The following is a 25,814-nucleotide window of genomic DNA, read 5'->3' on the forward strand; positions in this document are numbered from 1 at the left end:
CAAGTTATGTACAATTTATAGGAGTTCTGTCTAGCAATGAGACAATTGCTGAATTAAACAATGCACTCCTTTAAATTGAGTACTGAGGCATACTTAACTGGAAATGGCTAGTTTTAAAGCAGATTTATAAACTTGATTTATTTATAAACCAACTTTTTTTCAGCCAACAAAAATAAGTAAAATGTGACCTATTCCATAGTTGTGAAAGGCAGGTTCCTAATCCATCCTCTCCCCTACACCTGCACTAAAACAAGTTAAACAAAAGGTGGGGGGAGCCTCCCTTAACGCCCCCCCCCCCCCTCAATTTCCGGGGAGGAAAACGTAAGCTTGAAGCTTTCCATAATGTGACAGATGTTTTCACATGATGAAGTGAATTCTCATGGTCCCGAACCTCGAAGATTACAGCGTATAGATACAGTAAGGGCACAGTGAAGGAAAAACAAAACGTCTCATGTTTTGAAGGATGGAAGGAATCTGTTAACTAGACTCGGAAAGTTTAATGCGAATCTAGAGTGGGAAAGGGCGAAAGGAATCTGTCTGCCTCAGGGAGTCAGAGGAACCCACAGGTCATCCCATATTGGGATGGCCACTCCAGGGCAGGTACTCGAGGCCTGCGGCTGTTCACAGGGGTGACCTGCCACACAAACACTACTGTCAGCAGCAGGCATTGCAGGTGCCTCAGATTTCCATTCGTAGGCGGTAGGGAGGTTTTAAAAGAAGGGGGAGTGTGGAATCTTATAAAGATGTGTGCCTTGGCACGGAGTGTGTGGAGAACGGGCGGGGGGGGGGGGGGCAGGGAGGGGGGAAGAGGACAGGTAGGCGAAGCAGATAATGTAGAAACGGGGCCGAAGGTTGAAACCCTCTCCTCACCCAAACCAGCCGGAATACAGCTCTAAAGCCATTCCTGATTGGGAAAGACAGTTCCATATATATTATACATTTCAGCCCAAAAGTTTCTATGGCAACCTTCTAAAGTATTCACCCACAGTTTAGAAGAAAGTTTATGCACGGCAAGAATTTTAATATCAGCGTCCATTCATTATTATGTGTTAAGGCTGAGAGCTATCACTGCTGCCAAATAAGAAGGCGCCTTTGGCTTCTCAACTCGTCTCTGCCCATCTGCCGCCTGTTCCCCACCTTTACGGACCTGCAGACACCCTCTTCTGCTGCAGCACAAGACCTGCCCCCACAACCACTACACGCAGTCAACCTTCCCCACTACTCTCCTTCTATCGCCGCCAAACTCAAAGCACACACGTGCAAAAGTAACACAGTTCCCGGAGCCAGGTCTGAGGCGACGAGGGATATGAGCACAGTGCACCCCAAAGGACACGAGTGGATCCGAGAGGTACAGTGTGTCCCTGATGTACAGGCACTTCATACCCTTCCACTGCTGCAATGAGACGTTATGTCGTACAACATGTACCCCCTTGATAACAGCATACTGTATTCCAAAGTCAGACAGACACTGGACAAGTTTCACCCTACAAAGTTCTGCTGTGCACTCGCCCCTCTTCGGTCTTTCCATAATTTAGCATGGGTGCCCTCAGCCCCAAAACCTTCTCTCCTCCCAGCAACAATACCCTACGCCGAGCCCCCCAAAAACAGAAGCCGAAAACGATGAAGCCTGGTGTGGGATGCTGAAGGGTTACCGGGCTAACTACTTCCCAGCGCACAAACTGTCCCACCAGTGACCCTGCAAACAAGATCAGACAAAAACTGTGAACTAAACCATCCAACTTTGTAAAAGTTTTCGCTTTTTTGACGTTGTTTACTGCCAAGAGCGGGGCACGGCATTAATCACGTTTCCTGCATTTAAAATGGGTAAAAATGCAAAAAGACATGCAAAGCAAAAGAAAGCGGAAAAATGTGGCTCCCCCAGGGCTCCCACTTACCACTGTCCCGGCAGAGCGCCTCCCCGGGCGGGAGCAGCGGCGGCAGCTCCTCGTCGGACGCCAGGTGCTGTGGCTTGGCTTGCTTTCGCCGAGACATGCTGCTGGCGAGTGCGAGCCGCGGCTGCTTCTTTTGCAGAGACATCAGCACCGGCGGCAGCAGCAGCATCAGAGGGCGAGCGAATAAAAAAAAAAAATAATAACGTGTCTCCCACCCACCCCCCCTCTCCGCCCCCACCGCGCTCTCTCGACAAATAGTCGAGTTGCAAAAGCAGAAAAAAATATGACGGAAATTAGCTGGTGTCGGTGCGGCTGGTGCTGCGCATGTCGGTGTATAATTCGGGCTGTGAATAATGCATGGCGATTAATGGATGTGTGTGTGCGCGCGTGTGTGTGAGGGGGCTGGCCCTGCTCCAGCGCAGACACACATACGTCCCCGGCCGCCTCCTCCTCACCCTCCCCCCCTGCCCCGGGCCGCCTCCTGCGCGCGCCTCGCTCTGTCTCTGCAATTAGCAGCTGCCCGGGCTCCCGGGCCGGGGGGCGCTGCATCGCGCGCAGCGGTCGCCGGCCCCAAAACAAAAACACACGGCGGCCGCTGCGCTGCTTGTCCTCGCTGGGTGGGACCCGGGACGACGCCTTCTTCGCCCCCTCTCTCCCTCTTCGCGGAAGCTTGTTTGTGTTGTCTTGCCTACCTGCCCCGTCAGCCGGCTCGCTCCACAACAGCGACTTCCTCTCTTCCCGGGCAGCGCGAGAGCGGGGTCAGCTTTTAGTTTCTTTTGGAAGCACTCGCCTCCGCTTTGCAAGAAAAGCAATGAAACCCTCGCATTTGAAGTTGCTTTTGCATGTTTGCATTGCGCCGGGCGTGCAGAGCAGACTTCCTTCCCCTTGGGCGCGGGGCAGGTGGATTATTACTGTCTTGCTGTTCTTTTTTTGTTTTGTTTTTGGTGGCTCCGTTGTATCTCTTTTTCTGGTCTCTGACTGGTTCTGTGTCTCTGCGTGGGACACCCCCATCCCCCAGCCCTCCTCACCTCGAGAGGCCCTCACCTCCGACCGGCAGCCAGCTTGCTGGCGTCAAGCCTCTCTCTGCAGCTCTGCGCCCTGTCAGCCCTTGTTTCTTTCGCCCCGTGTTTGCTTTGCAAGCCCCCGCCATCCCTCCCAGGACCACCGCCGCTCTCTGTTTTCGACACCAGATGGGAGCCTGTCCTTGTGAAGCCCGGCCGGGAGGGCGAATCCCTCGCCTCAGTGTGGGTTTTTGCGCTTCCTGCCCTCAGCCTTCACTGGTTTCCATCTCCTCGCGACTTGCTGCTGCTGTATTTACGAGCCCCTCTCCTCGCGCCCCTTTCTCCCAAAGAATCAACTGTAACTTTTACACTCGTGCCATCTGACGCCGTCACTTAAGTTTGCCATAGATAAATGCTCCGTATGTGTGTTTGCGAAGTTCGTGTATTTCTTTGCATTCTAACACATGCACTAGTCTCCCACACAGGCGCCACATGCGGTCCGCGATCCCGCTTTATGGTCGGCCCTTCTACCCACTTTTTGCCGGTCTACCGTTGTCTTGTTTACCATATTTTTTGTGTGTGCCATTTCATTAGCCTGTGCCAGAACCCTCGCAGCCGCGCGTTCCGCATGCACAGTCTGTATGCTTGCTCGTATCACAGCTTTCTGGGTACTGTACACTTCTGACGCAAAGTTTGTTTTCCGATCCGGAGTTTTCGGCTAAGAAATGTACATGCCAGACTTGCAATCATCTCGCAGCCTGATTTGGTCCCTCACATGCTTTGATGACCTCCTTCTGCGGCCGCTCGGAAGAATGCCTTTCCTCTCCGCTTTTGTTTCTCTCTCTAATCGCCTTGGTTCACATTGACCAGGAACATTGCTTTATTTTGGAGTTGGCAGTTTGTACTTTTTTGAGTGGCCCAGTATCATATAGCAGGATACATCACTGGCAAGTCTCGTTTGTTCTCAATCAGTGAAATAAATACATTACATAAGTTTTTTTTATATAGGGTTTCCCACGCCAGGTCTATCACTAGGGTGTTTGATTTTATGGGAGGCGTGATGGGTGACTCGTTTCTGTGTTATACCTGCGACTTTGATGGTGTAATGTTATTTCAAAGATGGTGGGAGGTGAAAAGGTCGTTGGTTTGTTGTTGTTTTCTTTCCAGATGGCTCCTTCTTTCAGCATCTAAGAGGTGATAGATTTTTTTCGTCGAGGGGGCGTGTTTCCCCGACTGGTTTCAGGATTCTCTGCGAGTGCGGAGCTGGCACCTCCAAATAGTGGAGTACGGTGCACAGGCACCTGGGACGGTGGATCCCTCCCCCCAACCCTTGGCAGTCTTTGGCAGCAGTGGGCTCGCAGTCCCCACCTTCCCTTCCCTTTCTGCTCTCAGTGCGTCTTGCAAAGACACAGACCGACTGTGCCCGGCTTTCTTCTCGCGGAGGGAGGTGGTGCTCTGTGTGGGTGGTTCAGCGAGGGTGCCCCCTCCCTCTCGTTACAAGTTTCAGTATCTCGAACAGTGCATGTCTCCTCCCTGCGCGTGGGGCATGCACTGCCTTTTAAGACTAACAGCTTCCTGGAAATGAGGTTAGGTGGCATTCGTGTGTTCACTGTAAAATGTGCACCAACACTTGCACCAGGCATCTACAAGCTGAGTTTGTGAGGGGGTCACACAGAGTGCGCGCCCGGCTCGGAAGCCCTGGGGCGCTCCCACGGCGGGGAGTTACAAATGGGATGTACCCGTGTACCAAGGGCGTGTAATTTACGACGCTTCTCTCACGCATTCAGCGGTCACAGTAGCAGGCACACGGCGCTTGAAATTCCCCGGTGCACTTCATGGGTTCAAAAACAGTTCTACCTCGGTCGTGCCTGGAAATTAACAGACAGAGCCTGTCTAAGCATGTGGCGCAGCTAATGTGCCCCCCAAAAGTAAACGCAAGCGCGATGTGGTTTTGAAGGTTCCAGAAAAGGTCGACACAATTTCAGACACCACCTATCTCCATCTGGCCGGGCTGCGCCTTGGGCCGGATTCAGATATCCTCCCGTCAGCCATTGCCTCCAGATCGCCATCTAAGAAGAAAGTGGGTTCCTTGTGCTTTTTAGTTACACGCGTTTCTTATTCGTGTATTCAGTCAGTGCTAGCCAGCACTTTTATATGGCATTTCAATTCAACCCAGGGCCCTCGGCGCTCTGATAGAGGTTCATACTGTACACTAGAGCCCCCCTCTCTCAACTGGGGGGTAAGGGAACAACTCACATCGGTCTGGCCCTAGGTAGGTTTTGATAGCATGGTGTCCATTTCTGTTTATACTGCCCCAATTACACTGAGCCCCAAAAGCCCCGGTCTCCACTTCTGACTTGTGTTTCCGTGTGAGGGCGGTACTTAGAGGAATGCTTTGTCCCTCGAGTTTAAGGGGTACATTGTAAATCTTGGGGAGCTCTGTTGGAGATCGGCGGTGGGAGTGGGGTTTCGGGGCGGTAGGTGAGCAGCCCCTCGCTTGAACAGAAGGCAGCACCGGGCCCGCTCCCAGCGGTTGATCGTCAAAGGGGACAACTTTCACGCCCTGTTTAGTGTTTAAATGGCAAACCGTCTTTTCTTCTCGATGGACACGCCTGTCGGAGTTTCTTAAAGGGGAGGGGTGGCATGCTTAGGGGACAAGGAGCCTCTACGCCCCCTCCCTGCAACACACCACTCTCCTCACCCTTAAAACACCCATCACCATCAGCGAGTTTGCCGCATGCACCGCACACATCCTAATTTCCGTCATCCTGTCCTGACCTTCTCCATATTTAACCACAATCTTCACTGTTACCACATACTCCTCTCACCCTGCTTAGCACGTTTACCACATACAAGGCTTTTACCTAAACTATAACACTCCAAAAGATGACCGTATTTATTCAATGAACCACATAATACACACCAAATCCCAGACCCAGATATTCCTTGCACTCAAAACAATCGCCACACTCATCAGATACCCCTGGATTGGAAAAGGTTAACCCCGACAGATTTTCTCAAACACACCACCGCCATTCCTAAGCCTGAATATGGAGTAATTGTCTACTTACCACGCTGCTGTTTTTTCTTCCTTCCCGTTCGGCTCTGTCTTCTCCCACACGTTACACCATCAACCTTTGAGCATTTCTTTTTCCATTGAAAGTCAACAAAAAAGATGAAAAGACAAAGTCACTTCAGAAAAGAGTAAAGTAACACAAAAGTCAATTTTAGTTATATTTAAAGCAAAATCCCGAGCGAAATGTTAATACGAATCCATGCCCTGTTTGCTCATGAATGTGATATACGAAAGGTCGCCAAAAATGGGGCTTACTGCCCCCCCTGAAGTGCAGCGGGCAACATTACACATGCACTTGTTACAAGCACGCAGACCTTCGTAATCTTCAGATATATAAGTCAGCGCTTCATTTATAGGGACTGTCCATACTATTTTGTATTCTTTAGAGACTCGCAAGTACAAAGACTGACCCTGTGGTGCTTTAGAGTAAAATCCTTCTCCGCCGCACATTGAAACACAAATAGCGCCCTGCCCGCTAAATGCGAGGACCCGCAAACCAATACCACTTTTTCTCCGTTCCGCTATGTCTAAGTTTTTTCCCCTACAAAGAAAAAGAGATCGGGTTAAATTGTCCAGCCATTATGTGTGTGTGTGTGTGTAAATATAATTTTATAATTACACAAGCACGCACACATAGAGGCATTATATCACTCTTTATTTCATTTTGGCTACTATCGCGTGTACATCTTTAGTTATTAACGGTATATTGATATATGGTTCTATGATGTTTATATTTCCAACTTAAGCAGGAAATAAAATTCATAAAGTTGAAGCTTGCATATTTAGGTACACAATTATCAGTAAAAACGTAATTTACACTTTCATTGTCCCGACGCAAACGAACATGTTACGGATATATTTTATTAGAACTTTAAAAACTCACATACAGTAATTTCCGCAGGTAAATTAATTTACGAAATAATTTTACATTGATATTTACAGTGCGTACATATTGTTTATGGACGAACAGTATTTCCATTGTACTGCACGGGGTAGAAGGTCCCTACGTCACTGATTAAAATTAGATTATTCACAATTAGCGCCGGCTTTTTACGTGATTTAAACGTGTAATTACGCGGCCCCGTGCGTTTGCAGCTCGCTTGGCAGAGAGGTTGATCCGGTCTGAAGAAAACGGAAAAAATCCACTGCAGTTGTAAATTAACTATTCGGAAATGCCGGGCATCCCTGATTTAAAAAGTCTTCGCGGCATAGTTTCAACATCTCATTCCAGATGCACGTCTTTCCTCCTCCAACAATAATGTAAGAAAAGTTCCAGGTTTTTCGCCTTCTTTACAGCTCTAATTCCAGTTTTGTGGGTTTTTTTTGTGTGAGCGGCGTGACATAAAAAAAACACGTCCGATTGTTTGTTTGTAATGTTATAGCAAACGGTCCAAGTCCATCCACAAACAAGGACATTAGCATAGTAAAATTATTATTGGTGGGAGAGGGTCGTTGATAGCGCCACCTGCCACTTCGTGGCCATCAGAATGATAAATGCTTCCTTCAAAGGGGCTCTGCGCGGGCTCTACCGCAGCCCCTGCGGCCCATCAAGTGTCAATTATAAAGACGTTTCCGTTCTATTATTCCTCTAAGCAGGTAGCTAAGCTTCAGGTATGTAGTGCAGGTGACAGAAACGCGTCTTTCACTTCAGTACATAAAAAGTACATTGTGTGTGAGATGTGTACATTTCTGTCTGCGCATACCACATGCTTTGTGCGTGTATACAATATGCAGATACATATATGTGCATATATTGTATGTAGCGCCTACCAGTTTGTCTGTTATAATAAAAGCAGGTTCTTTTTAGAATTCTCTAAAGGGGTTAGCAGTACGTACCACGCCGTTCTTGGTTATATTTTAAAACCCTGACGTGGTGACTGTAAGTATCTCGACTTGGTGTAAACGTCTCGATATTTACTGATTTATTCTGCTCTCGCTTCCGGAGGGTTCCCGTGGGCCTATGGCACGGTTGGCCTCACTAACACTGTGTCCGAGCCCGCCAAGTACCGCCCCTCGCCTAAACATGGCCAGGCATTAGAACCGTCAAATCCGCCCTCACCGACGCCAGTGCCGTCAGTGACACCGTGTCCTCACATCTGGGCTGGAGCCCATGGCGCTCCTCCATGCCAGGCCCCCCAGCTGCAACTAAAGCGCGTCCTCCACTCCTTCAGCGCACACCCTTGAGCCTTGGCTGGAAAGGGTCACCCACCTAGGAGGCTCGGGCTCGTCGGTGCGGAAATTATATTTTCAAATATGCTTTTTTTTACTGAGTGCAGGAATGCCATTGTAAGTAAAGGCTTGTGAGTTCAGAGAAACCTCTCTACACGTTTCAGTTCACAGTTTGACTCCCTTGCGCAATACACAGTTGGATCCATAAGAATAACACAACCACAAACAAATTCACACACACAACCACACAACAGTGCATAACATATATTTGTTTACACACAAGCAACTGCAAATGCCCCCAAGCTCTTACAAGGAGAAACGTGAATACAAATATAAAAAGCGAGAAAAACACATTCCTAAAATCATACTTCCAACGAAGCCACACAGTCACTACATATCATCATGATACCTTCCATAACCACAAAAGCCCATGTGCCTGGAATCATATAAAACACATTCACACATCACATACACACAGAACTATACAGCTTAAAATACATACACATCTCATTATCTCACATGCTTCCAGCCTTAAAACGGAACCAGATAAACCAGTGCTCTGTGCTCACAAACTTGGCATGCCTAAACTTGACCCCCAAGAAAATACTGACGTGTACTTCCATCACGCGAAACAACTCGCATGCAGTGTTTGGGGACTAGGGCCCACAAATGAAGACAAGGTTACAGTGAGTTGCTACCACCCCACTTTGGAGGCAGGTGGGTACACCTGTGTGGTACAATGGTGTTTGGGACTGCAACAAGGCCCCAGTGTTGTTGATCAGAGATCACGTAATTTACTGTTAATTGTATGATGCTTTTTATTTTCTCTTGCATTCTTAATTCTTTGTGCTGCTTCACATGGATCTGACACAAGAATGCTTTCACATAAGCATGCATTCACTTTTAAATTGTTGATTTAGTTGTCTGTAATAAACCCACTCTACTAACACTATAAAGCCTCAGTAAGTTCTGTCAGTGCCTCGTTTGGGTCTTGTGAACTTTGGTCACACTGGCGGTATTCGGGTCCTATAACTTTCATCTTGGCTTTCAGAGTAGTGTGCTACTCACTGCAAAGCGCATCTACAGGGGTAGTAAGCACTATATAAATATGATTTGCAATTTACAGTTTACATGCAGTCTTTTCCTCGTTGCCTCTATCATCCACACACAAGCACACTCAAACAAATCTGAATTAATACAACTCAGAACCAAAAACATGCAAAATATAAGTAGATATAAAGGCTCCTCAGCTGTACAAAATCACACTTACAGCCACACACACAACCACACAATCACTTACACATGCAGCAACACAGGCCACACTCACAAGAAATGCCAGCTGGCAGTTGCCCAAAACATAATGCATAAAATCCAATGAGCCTCAAAGATGCACTCAACATCTGTCTTTCCCTTACAAGGCATACACACAATGACAATGGGGGTTCAGTTGACAGTGTCCCAGCTAATGTGTTAAATATATCATAGCTTACAACAATGCCCAGACCCAAAGACAACTGCACACACTCAAAATACAGTCAGACAGGAACGTTCTCACTGCCACAAAAAACACAAATACACACAACCACAGTCTCAAGCAGTCATATGAAAATTAATGGACATGCATAAACACAAATAACAACACACATCTGCAAATATAGTCACACATAGAAACTTATTATCTCTCTTTCGGACTCACAAGCAACAATATTAATTGAAATCAACATCCACCCACGCTTAACAACACAAACAAAACCACAGACATGAAAGATACTTCCAGACTTAAAGACTGCCACCGCTACAAAAAATCACTCATACAGTTTCACACAGCCAGACATGCTAGCACAAATGCAGTCACACACAACCCAGCGCAGAAAATTAAACCACACACATTTGCACACAAAACACAGGAACAAAACCATGTAAGACTCAATCAAATAGAATTTCTGTATCTCTCTTCTCTCTCTCTCTCACACACACACAACGATGTATATAGGTTCATGAAGATCCTTCATGTGTGATCAGTACATCATTGTGCATAACCTTATTGCACACAGACACAAATGTTCTTCCTCAAAATACAATAAGATAGTCACATTCAAATACCAATAAAACTCAAATGCGCAGAGCCACAAACAATAACATCAAACTTATTTGATACACAGCTCACTAAAATCACACATACTAACTTTAAAATACATTGAAACACAATTCACAAACAAAACCACACACCCATAAAAAACAATCTTGAGTATGCTAATAATTCCAAACGCATCGAGTCACGCACTTAAACAAAACTAGCCATCATCAACGTGCAATTAGGCTTATGTATTCTCACCAGCACAAAATGACATATGGCCATCACAAAAAGTGATATAACACACAAAGACAAAATCACACAGCCACAAAATACAATCACACATAAACAAACGCCACCCAAACCTACTCATACACACCCCCACCCTTTTTCTTTCTCGATCTCACACACAAGCACAGTAAAACTACATCTTACCACACATAATACCAAAATCAAAAATATACACATACAAAACACAGTCAAGCCCAAAGACCCCCACAGCCACACAAAATCCCACAATCAAATCCAGACACAAAACGCACATTCACTGACAGTAAAACAAACTCACATGTGTCCATGCTCAAAAACGCAGAAATAGTAGCACAAGCATAACATGACTAAGCCCAAAGACCCTCAAAGCCACACAAAATCCCAAAGTTAAATCCAGACACAAAAAAACACATTCACTGACAGTAAAACAAATTCACATGTGTCCATGCACAAGAACACAGAAATAGTAGCACAAGCATAACATGACTAGGCCTAACTGGTATTAGCTCTACAAAGAACTCCCACAGACAAAACCAAACACGAATAATAGAAACTCACGCACACAATTCTCTCAAACACACACTGCTCGCATACCATTTAAAGCGCACGTGATCATAGACACCCTTCATGTTGCTTATAGTCATATTGTGGTGTGCCATATTTTGTTGGCAAATCCACTAAGAAGTAAGACACAGATCGTGTGCTTGAACCGCAGCTACAGACATGCAGTAATCCCCTGCAGCGCTCCCTTGTGTAGGTCAACAGGGCTCAAGCACCACTTTTGCCTGGTAAATGTAAAAAAATAACATTAATCACTGACATTATTTAAAGGACATACACTACAGTGCACATTCATATGTGACCGTATATACATTTAGGGAAACAGACGCATCCATGCAGAAATATTCACACACACAAGGGCACACACTCAAGCTGCTTAAAACAATAAACGGTTTCCTCACAGCGGCTGCAGATATGCTCAGCAGATTATTATTAGCTTGTATTAATAGATGCAGGCCTCAAAAGACGAAATCAGCTATTGATAATTGCCAGAAGTATACAGCAGCTACTGTATCGATCGGCTTGTCCCTTATTCCCCTGGCGCGGCAGAGATAAGAAGACACACACTCTTAAGTGCAATATAATTTCTTTTGACCTATCTGCTTGCTACAGACTTATGATGAATAGCCCTCGCGGTTAAAGCCCTTTATCACGAAAGTTACCCCTTGATATAATATCGATTCTTTATAACTAGCTCCGAACACAAAAAATCAAACTGTCCACTCGGCCTTCATCATCATCAATATCATCACAAAGGCTGAGGAAGAAAAGATCAGAGGCCGGGCGGCGCCCGCCCCCCACATCTGCCCGCCTCATCTGTATGTGCTGATGAGGGGACAGGGAGGGGCGCGCTGGAGGGGGATGGGGGTGTTTCAACGACAACAAACACATGAGGAGGAAGGGGGCAAGGTAGCAGCGTTAAATAAAGCACTGCTGCCCGAGCACGGATCGATCCGGAGGTACACAAACACAGAGGCGCTCTTTGCAGGCGGTGGGGTGTCTGCGAGGTGGATGGGAGCACGTGACACGAGAGCAGCTCACCTGCCCAGTGCATGACGGCGATAGACATGGACGGCAGGCTCTTTCCATAGCACCCCGCCACGAAAATAACTGTTAAGGGAAATAGGAAACCCTTGCACCTGTGGGCTACACGACGAAAGGGGCGGGGGGCGAAGCTTACACCCAGTCCTTGCACTATCCCCCAAATGTCACAGGTGCCGATGTTGTCTGGATGATATTTTTAACTTGTATACGTTTAAAAATACACCCACGTGACAGATTTAAGCAAATTGCGCTCTTATGCTGCGTAAATTAAAATGTAAAAAAAACACGTGTCCATGGAGAAAATGTAGATATGAAAGGCACGGAGGGCTATGAATCCATTCAACACGTAGGATTATCGTAAAATAAGTCGGTCAGGAGACGCAGGTTCCATACCCCGACTCCAAGGTTTGCAAGTACTGTAAGGTCCGTTTGCATTTTATATAACAGAGTTGCGTATTCGAAATAAATGCTTACCCTTGCACCTCACACAGCAGCTATATCCCCCCCAACAAAATTTATAAATACCCCTCTTCCTTTGGCCCCACACCCTTTTCCGGCGCTCTGGGAACCTAGAACGTGCAGGTCCAGAATTAAAGGAGTACACCTGTTAAATGGCAGCCGCAAACCCCCGTTATTCCATGGGAGTAGTCGAGGCCCTGGCAGGTGTCAGCATCACAAACAAAGCTCTTATCGACGAGCCAGTAATCACTAGCTGTAATTCAGCGGGCGGATGCTTCTGAGACATCCACTAGTTGACAAAGTGGTGTGCATCACCACGGGGATGCGAGACCCGGGCCTGGGCCAATCACAGTAGGGGAGTGACCAGGGTGCATCGTGGGGGCGATACAAGGTTGGTTCTCAATTGACATCAGGAGTGAGAACCTCCCCGACACCTGGAGATGAGGGCGCTGCAGTATGGCAGTCAGTGAGAGCTGGCCACCCCTGTCAGCCAACCTTAACTCGTGGATCTGTGCCAGCCTCTTCACGTGGCTCCGGATGCCTTTAGCAGGAGGGTACTCGGTGTGTATGTTGTAACTTAGGCCCCATCACAGCTGGATCGGATATGAAGGTTGAGGACAAGTTACCCTCCACAGGGCATATTTATGAGAAAGTCTCGCATCACAGTGCAGCAAGAGGATAAAATGAGGAGAAACAAACATATTTCTTCTCCTTACGCCTCACATGGGGAGCTGTGGCTGTTTTGGCACATTCCCAGGTCAACCACTTTTGGTAAATCTGGGAATGTGTTGCTTGGGTTTCTCACCCATGGAATGCCTCCCTGGGGCAGAGTAACACAATGCAGCGATTTGCACTTAGTTGCATTACTCTGGATTTATCAAGCCACTCGAGGCCCTGCAAAGGTGGCCTTGCGTGGCTTTATAAATCGCATTTCGGAGTTGTGCCATGCATGCACCATGTTGTGTGGTGCAGTAGCAACAGAATTCCCTTATAAATATGGCCACAAGTACCCAGAGGGCCTCCAAGGAGGACAGCATAGAGTCACAATTTCACTGGGACAACCCACTCAGATATATAAAAAAAAACAACAACACAAATGCAGGCAAAATAAGTGAACACATCAAAACATCGACTTGAAGCATAGATGTCCTTTGGGAAGGGAGAAGGAGTTTAGGGGCTGCAGCTTCATCGGCACCAGCAATATAGTGACATAAGATTTTCGAGAACAGAATATTGAGGAACAAAATATCAAAAGGGAAGTGCATATAGGGAAGTATAGATTTACTATTCCTTCCTAACTCCTCATCTGCATACCTTAAGATATATCCATGGCATAGTTACATGTATGTGGAGTTAGGTATAGAAATCTAGACTTACATGTTGGTACTTTTGTTCTGTATTCTGTTCTCGATATCCTGTGCAATCAATATTGTTGATTTGATATTCAGTGGACACACCCTTTCTTTGGTGTGCTCCAACATTTTTGTGTGTCAGTTTGGTTTCAACTGTAAACCTTTTAATTGTTGCAGCTCTGTGCCCTCATGCACTCTAACCATGACTTAGACTCTAGCGGTACACATTGCTGTTACCTTCTCTACCACCACCAACTGTTACTTGTTCTCTCCAAGATAATCAGATGTATACACCACCAGCCAGGATTTTGCAGGTCTCGGGATTGGGAATCGGGAGGATGGCTCTGAGGCATGGCTTTCAGTGTATTCACTTATTCAGGGGCTGAGCTTGATAATTTATGAAGTTTACACTGGTAGACCCATCTGTCCGTTAGCCTATCCAATGTGCTAAAACATACTTTACTAGCTCAACACCAGAAAAAATTGATGACCCCCACAGTGTAGGCTAGGTGTGTCCAGCACAGTTCCAGGTGGGTTGGATCTATGTCAACATGTTCATGCTCTGCAAATGAGGTATATGTGCAGGAAATTAATCTAAATACAAATCACTTACAGAGCGAATTTTCAGAAAATCGACAACAGATATGGTTTGTCTGGCGCTATGTCTCACACCCCATGTAACCTTGACTATTCAGGGTTTATACTAAAATATATAGCATAACCTGAAATTGACTCCCTGAGGGAGAGCATTCTGCTCAACGCAGGTGGCAGCACCCTCACCAATCTGATTTCTGTTGGCCTGTCAGCGGCCTTTGACACTGTCCATCTTCACCTTTAGTGAGTAAAATTGAAAGGCCCCAGGGCCACTATGGAGTAGTTAATTTTATTCCTGGGAGCATGGGACAACAGACACTGTCACATCGGAAAGTACTGAAGACCTTCAAGGGATCATCCTGGACTCTGTCTTCCTGTTCCTCATCAGTGTCCAGATAATCTCTTTCATGGCCAGTTCTCCATTTGTAAACATCATAAATGCGAGTGCCCATATTTGTTCTTTTTTTTACTGTGTGCCAAGGTTACTTAACACAGAAGTTTTCTACATCTCATGTTCCTTTCCTCCGCCATCCAAGACTTACTGTCTTTTTGTTTCACTCTTGCAGGTTCTTTTTCAACTGTGATTTCTGTATTTGTTAACGTTTTCCTACCTTTCTCTCTCCTTCTTTATCCTTTTTTTCCTTCCTCTCACCTGCTCTAGGTCAAAGTCAGAAGATGAATGATAAGTCCAACCCCCACAAAATGTGTGACAGTGCCTACTACTTGCAAACACCAGCACAAATTAAGCACTGCTCATGAACCTATGCAAGTCCTACCACTTGTCTGTCCACCCTTATTCTGGCAATACTTAAATATACCTCAAAGTCAGCAGCACCCATGATTCTTCCACCACCTCAGTGGAGGCTGAATTGGCACAAGTGTATAAAACTAAATTTAGCACAACCCTCACCCTTAGACCCAGAAACATGTTTGTCTCTTCCTAACCATGCTCAATATCCACCTTTGTGGCTATCCCTTCACTTAATAACCCAGGAAGAATTTATCGATGCCCCACAGCTCAGATGCACCTTGCCTTTCATCCTCATTTCTCCTAGCACCCACAGTTAGAATCCTGTTTCACATCACACTTTAACTATGTAAATACCATCAATTCTTGCTTCTAGACCATCTGCCAACAAGAGGCCCAAAGGCCACAGACAAGCTGCCAGCAGGATGACAGAAAAGAGAGGAAACATCTCCCATATCTATTGGCTCCCTGACTTCCCAGTCCCTCCCCCCAGGCTCCTGCTAAAAACGTTCTCTCTCTAAATCTGGACTCCACAGAGACTCCTCAACCTGGTTCCCCACCTCCCCTCCAGTCTGTATCGTGTCTCCAGACTGAGCATCCCTTCACCCTTGTGCCTCTAAATTCCCAACTTTCCATGTCTCTCCCCTTATTTTGAGTCACCCTACCCTCTTCTTTTCTGGGCTTTCCTACCTTTCTCACCAGCCTCTCACATTCCCTTGACCCTAAAGTCCAGCACTTTTGTCTAACCCCCTCATGTGCCCTTTTCACAGCTTCACTGACACACAATGCCCTTGGTGTCTCCCTTTCAGCCCATACTGTTCCTCTTCCTAGACTCCCCAGCATAATTCTGTTTTCTGGAGTCAGTCCCTTACTCAAACCTATTTCTGTTTCTTCTGATGCTTCAGTTTCTCCAAAACCCCTTGGCTTTCTCCCTTCGCACAGCCTCTCACCCTTGTACTGTGCCAGACAGGTTTACTAGTCTCACTCTCCTTCCAGCAGCGATCTGGACTCAAACATATGCTAGTCAACTTGGCAAACCGTCATTCTATGCGTAACATGTATTCCCAACAGAGTGCACTTGTGTGTTTTTCACACGGGCGCCAATAGAGGGCAAACTACAGTTGCAAAGTTTTTCTCTTGTTAACTTCACATAATTCTTGCAAATACTAGGGGAAGGCGATGGATAGGTGGATGAAAGGCTGATGAATAAAGGGCTGGTGGACGAGTGAAAGAATGGATTAATGAAAGGGTAGATGGATGAAAGGGTGGATGGATGATTGAGTGACAGAATGGATGAGTGAAAAGGAGAGTGAATCGATGGAGTGATGAGCGAAACCATGGCTGGGCCAGACTGGAAACCAAAATCAGCCCTGACAAAAACATTAAAACTAGCCACACACTGCATGAGACTTCGAGTAGACTGGACACCTGGGTCATGAGTGTCCATCCTGTTCTATAAGCAGCCCCCAAGTCTGCAGTCTAGGGGTGAAAGGCCAATGTGTCAGAACGGCCAGTCTGTCCCTGCACATGACATGGAGCCCCTGGACAGTTACACGTTTAGTCTGCCATGATCCTGGAGGACTTGTGCTGTGTGTGTGAAGCTGGAGTCCCCAGGTTTTTAAATAATTCATGCTTCGGATTGATCAATGGCCTGAAAGCTCCTGGCCCTGTTGATGTCCCACCGCTCCTCTTCCATGCAACCATCCCCAGAGATCAGAACTCTCAGCCTCGTCCATCGATGTTTCTTACAGATATTGCTAGAAGATTAAATCAATCAGACAGTCGATCATTCCCTGAAACATGCAGTTCTTTGCTGCCTCCTTCAGCCGGGTGTCTTTTAGGGACTTCTTTGGCCGACGGGTCAGAGCCTATCGCACATGGAGTGTGGTCTTGAGATCAAACGATGAGTAAAAAAACGACGGCCATATTTACAAGAAAGTGGCGCATCACTAGTGATGCGCTACTTTTCTTGCAACCCCTAACGCCACCATGGTAGTGGCGTATTTATAATATGGCACACCATGGCGCATGTTAGGGGCAATAGCGTCATTTTTTTGACACTATTGTAACGCTATACTGGATTCGCGTAAAAAAACAAAAAAATGCAGCTAATCCAGTACAGTGTTAAGTGGCTCACTGAAATCAATGGGAGCCTCATTTTAATGCCTACTTTAAGCAGGCATTAAAAATGAAGCTAGAAATGGTGCAATGGAATCTTGTATAATCCATTGTGCCATTTTTAGCGACCCTCTGACTAGGGAACACCCCCTTTCCATATATCATGCATATATTATGCATGATGTGGCGCAAAGGGTTTACAAGGTGGCACAAACCTGGTTTGTGCCACCTTGTAAACATGGTGATATGGTAGTCGCCCATTAGCGTCACATTTGCGGCAAAAAGTTTGCCCAAATGTGTCGCTAAGGGGCGCAAGGCCATGTAAATCTGGCCCCTAATGTGCAATATTACAGCCAACCACTCACTAAGCACCCACATTTTTTCTTTTTGTTGCTTTAGTATTATGCTTCACGTGTAGATATTTGCCCCACTTCGTATTTAATAATAAATTAAATGGATCAAAAGTGTGTTGCTATTTTTTCCCTGTTGCACATAGAAAGTACACCAGGTGCCTCTCTTCACTCCGTGTTCATCGTCTACTCTGTGCACCCTAATTTGGAAAGCAGTGCCAATACAGCAGTGGTCTTAATTTATAATGCCCACCTCCAGACCCGAAACTCAGCTCAATCGGTATCCTTCTGATTATGCCTTCTTTTCTGTCAGCTTAATTTCATCGAAACCACAACAAAACAGTGATGATATCTGATTCATGAAAACTATGACACAAAGGAAGGCAACTGGCACTCCAGGATTTGTCCTTACTTGCCCTTGTGGCGAACTGAAATAAACCTCCTTATTTTAGTTTTTTGTCCCAAATCTGCAGGAAATCTAGATATTCTTTTAAAAGCTGCAAATTCAACTTGTCTTAGGAAACCGACTGGGTTTTGTCTTCACATTTGCCATCACATTTTTCAATGCCACCACCTCTTTCATGTAAAAAACAAACAAATTATATGTGAAATAATTTATCTGGGATCGGCAGAATGACAAACATTTTTTCAAAATTATTCTATGAAATTGACAGCTCTAAACATATTTAACAACTCAAACACTGCATTTATTATAAAATATTGCTGTCAATTTACTTGATAACCACCACACTATGTACAGCCAAGGTGCCCTGCAGTATAAATGTATCCAAAGTGCTATTCCTCATCAGAAATGGACTAGGAGATGAGTGACAAAGTTTGTTACTGGTGGCCCATTAGAGAGTGGATCACTGACACTCTGTTTATTACAGAAAACCCACAGCACTGTTTCTGCATCATGCCACTTTTAGCCACTGTCTGGCACTCTCCCTGAGATCAATCCAGGCCCCACCAGGGGTCTCTGACCTAGCTGTCTTAGCAACCAACTAAAACATTTACCAAAAGTGGCCTAAATTACACTGATTCTTCACTGGCCAACATCTTTCCATATGCAAAAGCTTTACAGTTTGCCTGAAGCCTCCTGCCGTCTAAGCAGTAGTTCCAAGTCGTGTTACCTGGGCTGAGCCCAGCTTTTGATCACTCACTGCTCTCAAAGATTGCTTTGCGCTCTACACAATCATTCAACTACCAGGCTCCATTCACTTCTTTGTGTAACAGTAAAGTTACTGATGTGGCAATAGGTAATTGGACTGAATTGGCTAGATGACTAGTAACTGTAAGAGCTTAGATCAGACAGAGACTTGATTCTGAAAGAAAATTGCTTCTGAGGTTTGCGGAGTCTGAATAGAGAAATGTTTGTCTCTATTGCCTACAACTCTGAATTGTCATTCCGTCAGCAGGAGGAGAGAAGAACCAGGCATTCTGGAAGAAGGACTCTGAAGTTTTTTTAGGATCTCAAGGCCTCCAAAACGGCCCACATTCCCCCCGCCAGGAATACACAGAGCGACAAGCTTTTATCGTTGGAAGAGGTTATTTTATTTTTTAATACATATTTCAAAACATCTCATAACTTAACAAGTCAAAAATATCAATAGCAAATATAGCAAAGGTTAATCATTTTAAGAAAACATCTTTATTTACATGTTAACAAGAATTTCTTGTGACCATAAATCAATCTGACAGGATCCCTTCCTGTCCTGAACCACCATTGCACCACACAGGTGACCCATGTCTCACATGTATCCGTAGGAGGGGCGGTTACCCTGACTACACCGTACCTTGTCCTCATGTTTCGGGTTCCGCCCCCCCTCCAAACACCAATCAGCCCTGGGGTGTAATGGGGGGTGCCAAGAGCTGGAGCCCCATGTTCCCCCCAGCGATCTGAGGTCTCTTACCCCCTGATCTGGTGTGTACATCCGCTGGTTGGCTCAGAACTTCAGGATCCTATCCCAGATGTCCTCCTGGGGGCCCCACCTTGGGGACCCCCTCCTATTGTTTCTAGTCACATTTATATCTCAATTTCCGCCACAAGGGCGACCAGGGCCCAAAAGGTCCTTCGCCCTCCCCCCAAAAAAGAGGCTGTGGGCAAACCCCCACATGTCACAGATAAATTGATCGGTTCCCTCATCAGATAAATGTACCTGGTCCTTGTGAAACATGTGGGCGCCCTTCAACAGTTTGTGGGGGATGTTCCATGGGCGCCCCGGGCCCGGGCAGAGTTTTGCCATCTCGGCATTAAGCCGGCGAACTGACACGTTGATGGTCCTAGATCTTATCCCTGCCCCCCACTTACGACGTGTTACCATGTGTGACCAGGCGAATGCTGGCCCTGGGAATTGCTTTGCCACTCTTGTGAGTTCAAGGAATACTGTCTCCCTCAGGGCCTTTCGGCCTAAAAGCACTAAATTGTTGCCCCCCAAGTGAATAAAGATTAAATCCGGAGACTGCAGTCCCCCACATCCTCTCGCCATATCGACCAAATGCTGTCGTTGCGTGATGCCTCCTCCACCAATGCCGCACCAGCGAAATGCCACGCCTTGCATGTTTGCCGGCTTCGACCCACGGAGCTGTTGCAACCGGTATGCCGCTCGACGAACAAATGAATGCCCCAAAACCAAGACCACACGTTGAGACATTTGACTGAAAGAAAAGAAACATGCGCGTGAGACATCACCACCAAGCAACCCAGCCACCGTTACACCAAATCTGGCATGATGTACCGCTTGTAACACTCTGAAGACCATCGACCTATGTTTTTTAACGAGGTCGCTGGAAGCTGCCGCCGCTACCGTGGCTGCCCCAATTCTAAATGAATGGGATGAGTACCCTTTGTGGTCGACCCCAATTGCTTTTAGGGACAACTTAAAGACTTCCGAGAACTGGTAGCGCGATAGGCAGTCTCCACTGGGGTGAATGAACAAGGCCGGAGAGCCTGTCGTAGGGTGGACTGCAAGATAACTGTTTGTGAGTGACACAGGGCATAGGGGGGAACCAGGCGCCGCACAGTGTGATGCGTGTTCCTTTTTTAAGCTGGTCGGTCTTTGATTTGCGCAACGTTATGGATAGTGACCCGGTGCATACCAGCACGTCTCTCTGCTGTAAACCCCCTAAGTGGTCACCCTTGGAAGAGCCTACCAACTCACTGATGCAGAAAGCCCGTAAAAAGCCAAAGTGAATGCCGCGGCGAATAGTGCCGCCTCGGCCGGAGAAGGGCAGACGACGTGGAGTGCCCTCAAAATCCTTTCCAACAAAGGGGGAGTGACGGGACGCCTGGCATCAGAGCTACCTGGAGATCCCTTGGCCCACCCCAACAGGGCCTGTCTTATAATAAATGTATTCAGAGGCCTCTCTAAATTACGTATTTTTGCGAAAAAACGTATCGCCGCCAAGTGGGCCTTCGCGCATGACACAGGACGACCTATGCTTTGTAAATGTTGTAGAAACACCCCAACTGCAGACTCAGAGAATGTATCTGCAATATGCTGCGACTGCAAAAATCGCCTGTAAAGGAAAAAACTGTTTTCATAAGCTGCTTTTGTGAGTGGAGCCAGAGACGTCGCTACTAAGTCTGGGAGGGTGGGGCACCAATCTTCCACAGAGATTCTGGGAACTCCGTCATCTTCTCCATCGCCTGAGGGTGATACCGCATAAAATCCTGCATTAATGATCGAGACAATGCGTCAGCTGCGTTGTTATGAACCCCAGGCACATGTTTTGCCTTGAGTGTAATGTTGTGCTGAAGACAAGCCAGAATCAGGTGTTTCAACAGGCGCAAGGCCAAAGGGCATGAAGCCCCTTGGCGGTTGATAACTTCTACCACCGCTATGTTATCGGACCAGAAAATTACCACCCTGTTCCTTAATTCCTTTGCCCAGATGTTTACAGCGACCACAATTGGGAATAATTCTAGGAAAGCTATATTCTTGGTCCACTCCCATCCGACCCAATCTCCAGGCCAATCTGCCCTACACCACAGTGAGCCCAGAATTGCGCTGAAACCTATGCTACCCGCGGAGTCAGTGTATAGGCCCAGCATGGGGCTGGATATTGCTTTTTGCGGCCAAATGACAGACCCATTGAATGCCCTTAGAAACAGATCCCACAACCTTAGGTCGTCTCTAACTTCTCTAGACAACCTAGTGTGGTGGTGTTTTTTTTTCAGCCCCGCCATTGAGCGAGCTATTAACCCGGAAAAGGGGCGGCCCATGGGGATGATTCTCAGAGCAAAATTCAGCTGACCCACAAGTACCTGTAGCTGGTGCAGGGTCACCTTTTCTTGACACAATATAGCCCGAATGGACTCTTTGAAGGCCAGCAACTTATCCAAAGGTAAGCGACACTCTCTTGCCATGGAGTCAATTTCAATCCCCAGGAAAGTGATGCAGGTAGAAGGGCCGACCGTTTTTTCGGGCGCCAAAGGAACACCGAATTCTTCAAACAAAGCGATTAAAGCTTGGAGGGCCCACCTGCACCTGTCAGAATTAGGGGGGCCCAGAATCAGGAAGTCATCCAGGTAATGAATGACCTTGCGGTGCCCAGTACGCTGCGAGGACACCCACTGAAGAAAGGAGCTGAATTGCTCGAAATAACTGCATGATATACTACATCCCATGGGCATGCATTGGTTGAAATAATACTCCCCCCGGGATTGAAAACCCAACAGGTGGTAGTCATCGGGGTGAACGGGAAGCAGACGGAAGGCAGACTCAATGTCGGTTTTTGCTAACAGAGACCCCCGGCCCAATGCCCTAACTTTATCTACTGCATTATCAACTGACGCATAACGGACCGAGCAGAGCTGAGGATCAATGGCATCGTTGACTGATGACCCCCGAAGGGCCGACAGATTGTGAATCAGTCTGAACTGTCCTGGTTCTTTTTTAGGAACCACTCCCAATGGGGAACACACAAAACCAGATAGTGGTGGGCACCTAAAAGGGCCGGCAAGCCTGCCCAGGGCCCTTTCTTTCTCCAGCTTCCTGGCTACTACTGCAGTGTACTGTGAAGCGGATATTAGGTTCTTACAGTGATTCACAGGAGAAACATTAGGGGCGGGTATCCTGAAGCCAAAGGAGAATCTGTTAAGAAGTACTGATGCTGAGTCCAAAGAAGGGTGAGCCTGCAACCAAGGGCGTAACGCTTCTAACCTAATCGGGAGGGGAAAGGGGGATCAACTTGATGGTTTACTGGGGTCCCGACCCCGCTCTTTTGATTTCTTGATACACTTTGATTCAGGGTGGGAGGGGTGTCCGCAAAAGGAACAATTATGCCTGAATTTGCATGTTCCTGCGGGACGTGAACACGTCTTTCTGTTGAATGCCCAGCACAACCCTTTCTTCTCTCCGGACAACTGAGGCCGAAAGGGCTGCCTCCCTGGGACCTTGTTGTTAACGCATTCAGCCACACATTTACCTCTGTTTGATCCCACCCAATGGAAGGATCCTCTACTTTAGCCCAACGAAAATCTCTATCGTATTCCAACCAGGCCAACCCCCCATAAGTGTGTTGGGCTTTCAATATTTTATTAGCATAATAAATCAAAGAGGTGCCCAACTCTGGTTGTTTCTCTAAAATGATTGACATAAAAACGTTAAAGCCAAATAGCCAATTTGTGATGTTCTCCTCTATTTTGGGCTTCCTTTCAACATAGGAGGATGACTTAGGTTCCTTCTCCTTCACTTCAATCTCCCTTCTTTTCGCCCTTATTAATGAAAAAATGTCCACAAAGTCCCACTTCCAATTTTTTTTCTTCACTTCCGTGCTAACGTGAGCTGCAGCTTACCTGGTCTGAATAGTAATGAATCTGTTGTCCCTTCCTTAGTAGGGATGTCCGGACCCGGAAGCTTGCTTGAGCTGGGCAAGATGTTTTGAACCAGAGGGGGTGATGTGAGACAAGTGCTCGGTGCCGGGGCGACACTCGGGCTACTATTCGAGGCCTGCAAAGGGTTTGAGGAGTGCGCTGCCACTAGTGAATCTACTTGGCGCTTTAAGTCTGCTACTGTATTCTGCCAAGAGTTGTTCGCCCCCACGGTGTTGTGGGTGGTGGCCCGGTGGTAGCAGGAGCATTAATACCGGCCAACAACTTCGACACTTCCATAAGCGCCAATCTGGAGGGATCCTGATCCTGTGCCTGGGGTTCGGGCAAGCGCACTGGCGGGGGACCCGATGGCGTGGGAACAGCTACACCCTGGAGAGGGGTGGGTGATGGCCCGGGCTGAGTTGTAGGCGCTAAGGCCGCCAAGGATTTACGTATATCAGCTAGGACCCATTCTATACCCATGCCTGGAGGAGCTGTGGAGCCCATGGTAAAAGCGTGAGGCGCGGGGAGTGGTACTGCGGGTGGGGCCGGGGTATCAGGCAAGATAAGCTGTGCTGGAAGACTAACTGCTGTGGGGGGCGTCAGAATGATGGTGGCCGGCACCTGCGCTTTGCCATTCTTTCTGCGCTTAACCGGGGGGAAAGCCGCGCTGGGGGCCACGTGGGACCGTTTTGGGCGGGAACCCCTATCTCTGCCCCCATTCTTCTCAGGAAACTCAATGACCTCACTGGTTTCCTCACTCCCCAATTTTTCCAAGACTAATCTTAGCAGCTGGGATAACTCTGGGTCACGCCCATTCCCTTTCTGGGTGCTAGCCTTCTTAGGTGGCATGCTGGACTGCAAGGATGGCCACTATCCTGAGGCAAACTGTTAAAGACTATCTATATATTAATATAACTTTTTTTTTTTTTTTTGGATGAACCTGAAAAGGATGTAAATACAAAAACAGTCAAACACAAGGATTAATAAGATAACCCTTCACAAATGCTTTAACCTTTCGACAACCACCTTAAACATGTGTGCCACCATACTCAACTCAGAGACCAGAGGCTGCAACTGAGAAAGCCCCTTGGTACAACACCGCCTTAAGGGTTTGCAGGTATTCTGCTTCTCAGCTCCTAATAAAAAACATTGCCCCAGAATCAATTCAGCAGTGTCTCACACAATGCCCAAATTAAAAAAAGGCCTTAATCCCTTAAAAGCGCGAACCACTTGCCTAAAACCTTTTGACCACTAAAAAAGAGGCAGCCGCGCGCTGCGTGTGCTTGCCCTACTTCGATATTGACGCGACACTACACCACCGATCATAGGAGCTTAATACCCGAGGGTGCTCCGGCTAAACCACTCGACGCGCGTAGAGAAATATAATTTATGCGTTGTTGTAAAAAAGCGCGGCAAACATGGTGTTTAAGGAAAAGAACGCCCAACCAGATAAATCTTCAATTTGAAAAAATTGAGCTCCAACTGCCCAAAACGACTCAGGTGGGACACGAACCCACAACCTTTACCTTACGCGAACGCAGCAACAAACGCTTCGTGACCGAGTCCAGCCCAAACCCCTAAAAAGCAATACGACTCCCTGTAACCAGGCGACCTGCAGCACCAAAGGTGCTTGCCCAAACAAACAAACACCCAGCGCGCGCGAACCTCCGACACGCTGAGACTCACCTCAATTGGGGCTCTGAGAAACTTTTATCCCGGTCTGAACACAGCGTCGCCTGCATGGTACAGCCTCTACCCTCACCGACCGAAGAACTCCAGATGCCGAATCGAAGAACAGGAATCTGCACAATCGCGGGCTGCAGTGCAGGTCCGGCCGCCGCACACAGGTAAAGAAGGACTAGCCTTCTTCGGGGGGCTCTTAAATAGCCCCCCACCGGGCTGTGGTGGCCAGATCCGGCCCAACAGTGAACGTCAGCCCGACGACATGCCCCCCGCTGAACTGTCTTCCGCCACAATGCCACACGAGGCGCGAGGGCGGAAAACCCGGCCGACCCCAATGCATTCCCGGTGAGATCGTAGGCACAAGGAAAAAAAGGGGAGTGCCCCAGGGCATTGGAGGCCCTGGCTCCTAATGGGCCGCGCCCCCCCACTTCGGTGCGGGCGCTTTTCCCTATGCAGTTATGTGTCAGATTCTTTCTGTGCCAAACTGAAACCGGAGCAGTGGAAATTGGTCAATGCCTTGCCAAAATCTGTCACAAATTAATCACATTTTAAAAAATTGTTTTGTTTTGGAAAGTGCTAGCTTATGACGAGATGCCACTTCTTAG

General features: G+C 47.2%; 1 protein-coding gene across 2 annotated transcripts in view; it reads right to left on the reverse strand.

Annotated features, from left to right (window-relative positions):
• Positions 1 to 2,107, reverse strand: part of SALL3 (spalt like transcription factor 3) — a 52,133-nt gene extending 50,026 nt beyond the window's left edge. For both annotated transcript variants that reach the window (XM_069219793.1, XM_069219791.1), the window contains exon 1: positions 1,896 to 2,107. In XM_069219793.1, the coding sequence (XP_069075894.1) occupies positions 1,896 to 2,061 (166 nt within the window). In that variant the 5' untranslated portion in view covers positions 2,062 to 2,107. The remainder of the gene's footprint in view (positions 1 to 1,895) is intronic.
• Between the last annotated feature and the right edge of the window lie 23,707 nt (positions 2,108 to 25,814).

The sequence above is a fragment of the Pleurodeles waltl genome, chromosome 2_2 (genome assembly GCF_031143425.1).
Source record: "Pleurodeles waltl isolate 20211129_DDA chromosome 2_2, aPleWal1.hap1.20221129, whole genome shotgun sequence".
Taxonomy (NCBI): domain Eukaryota; kingdom Metazoa; phylum Chordata; class Amphibia; order Caudata; family Salamandridae; genus Pleurodeles; species Pleurodeles waltl.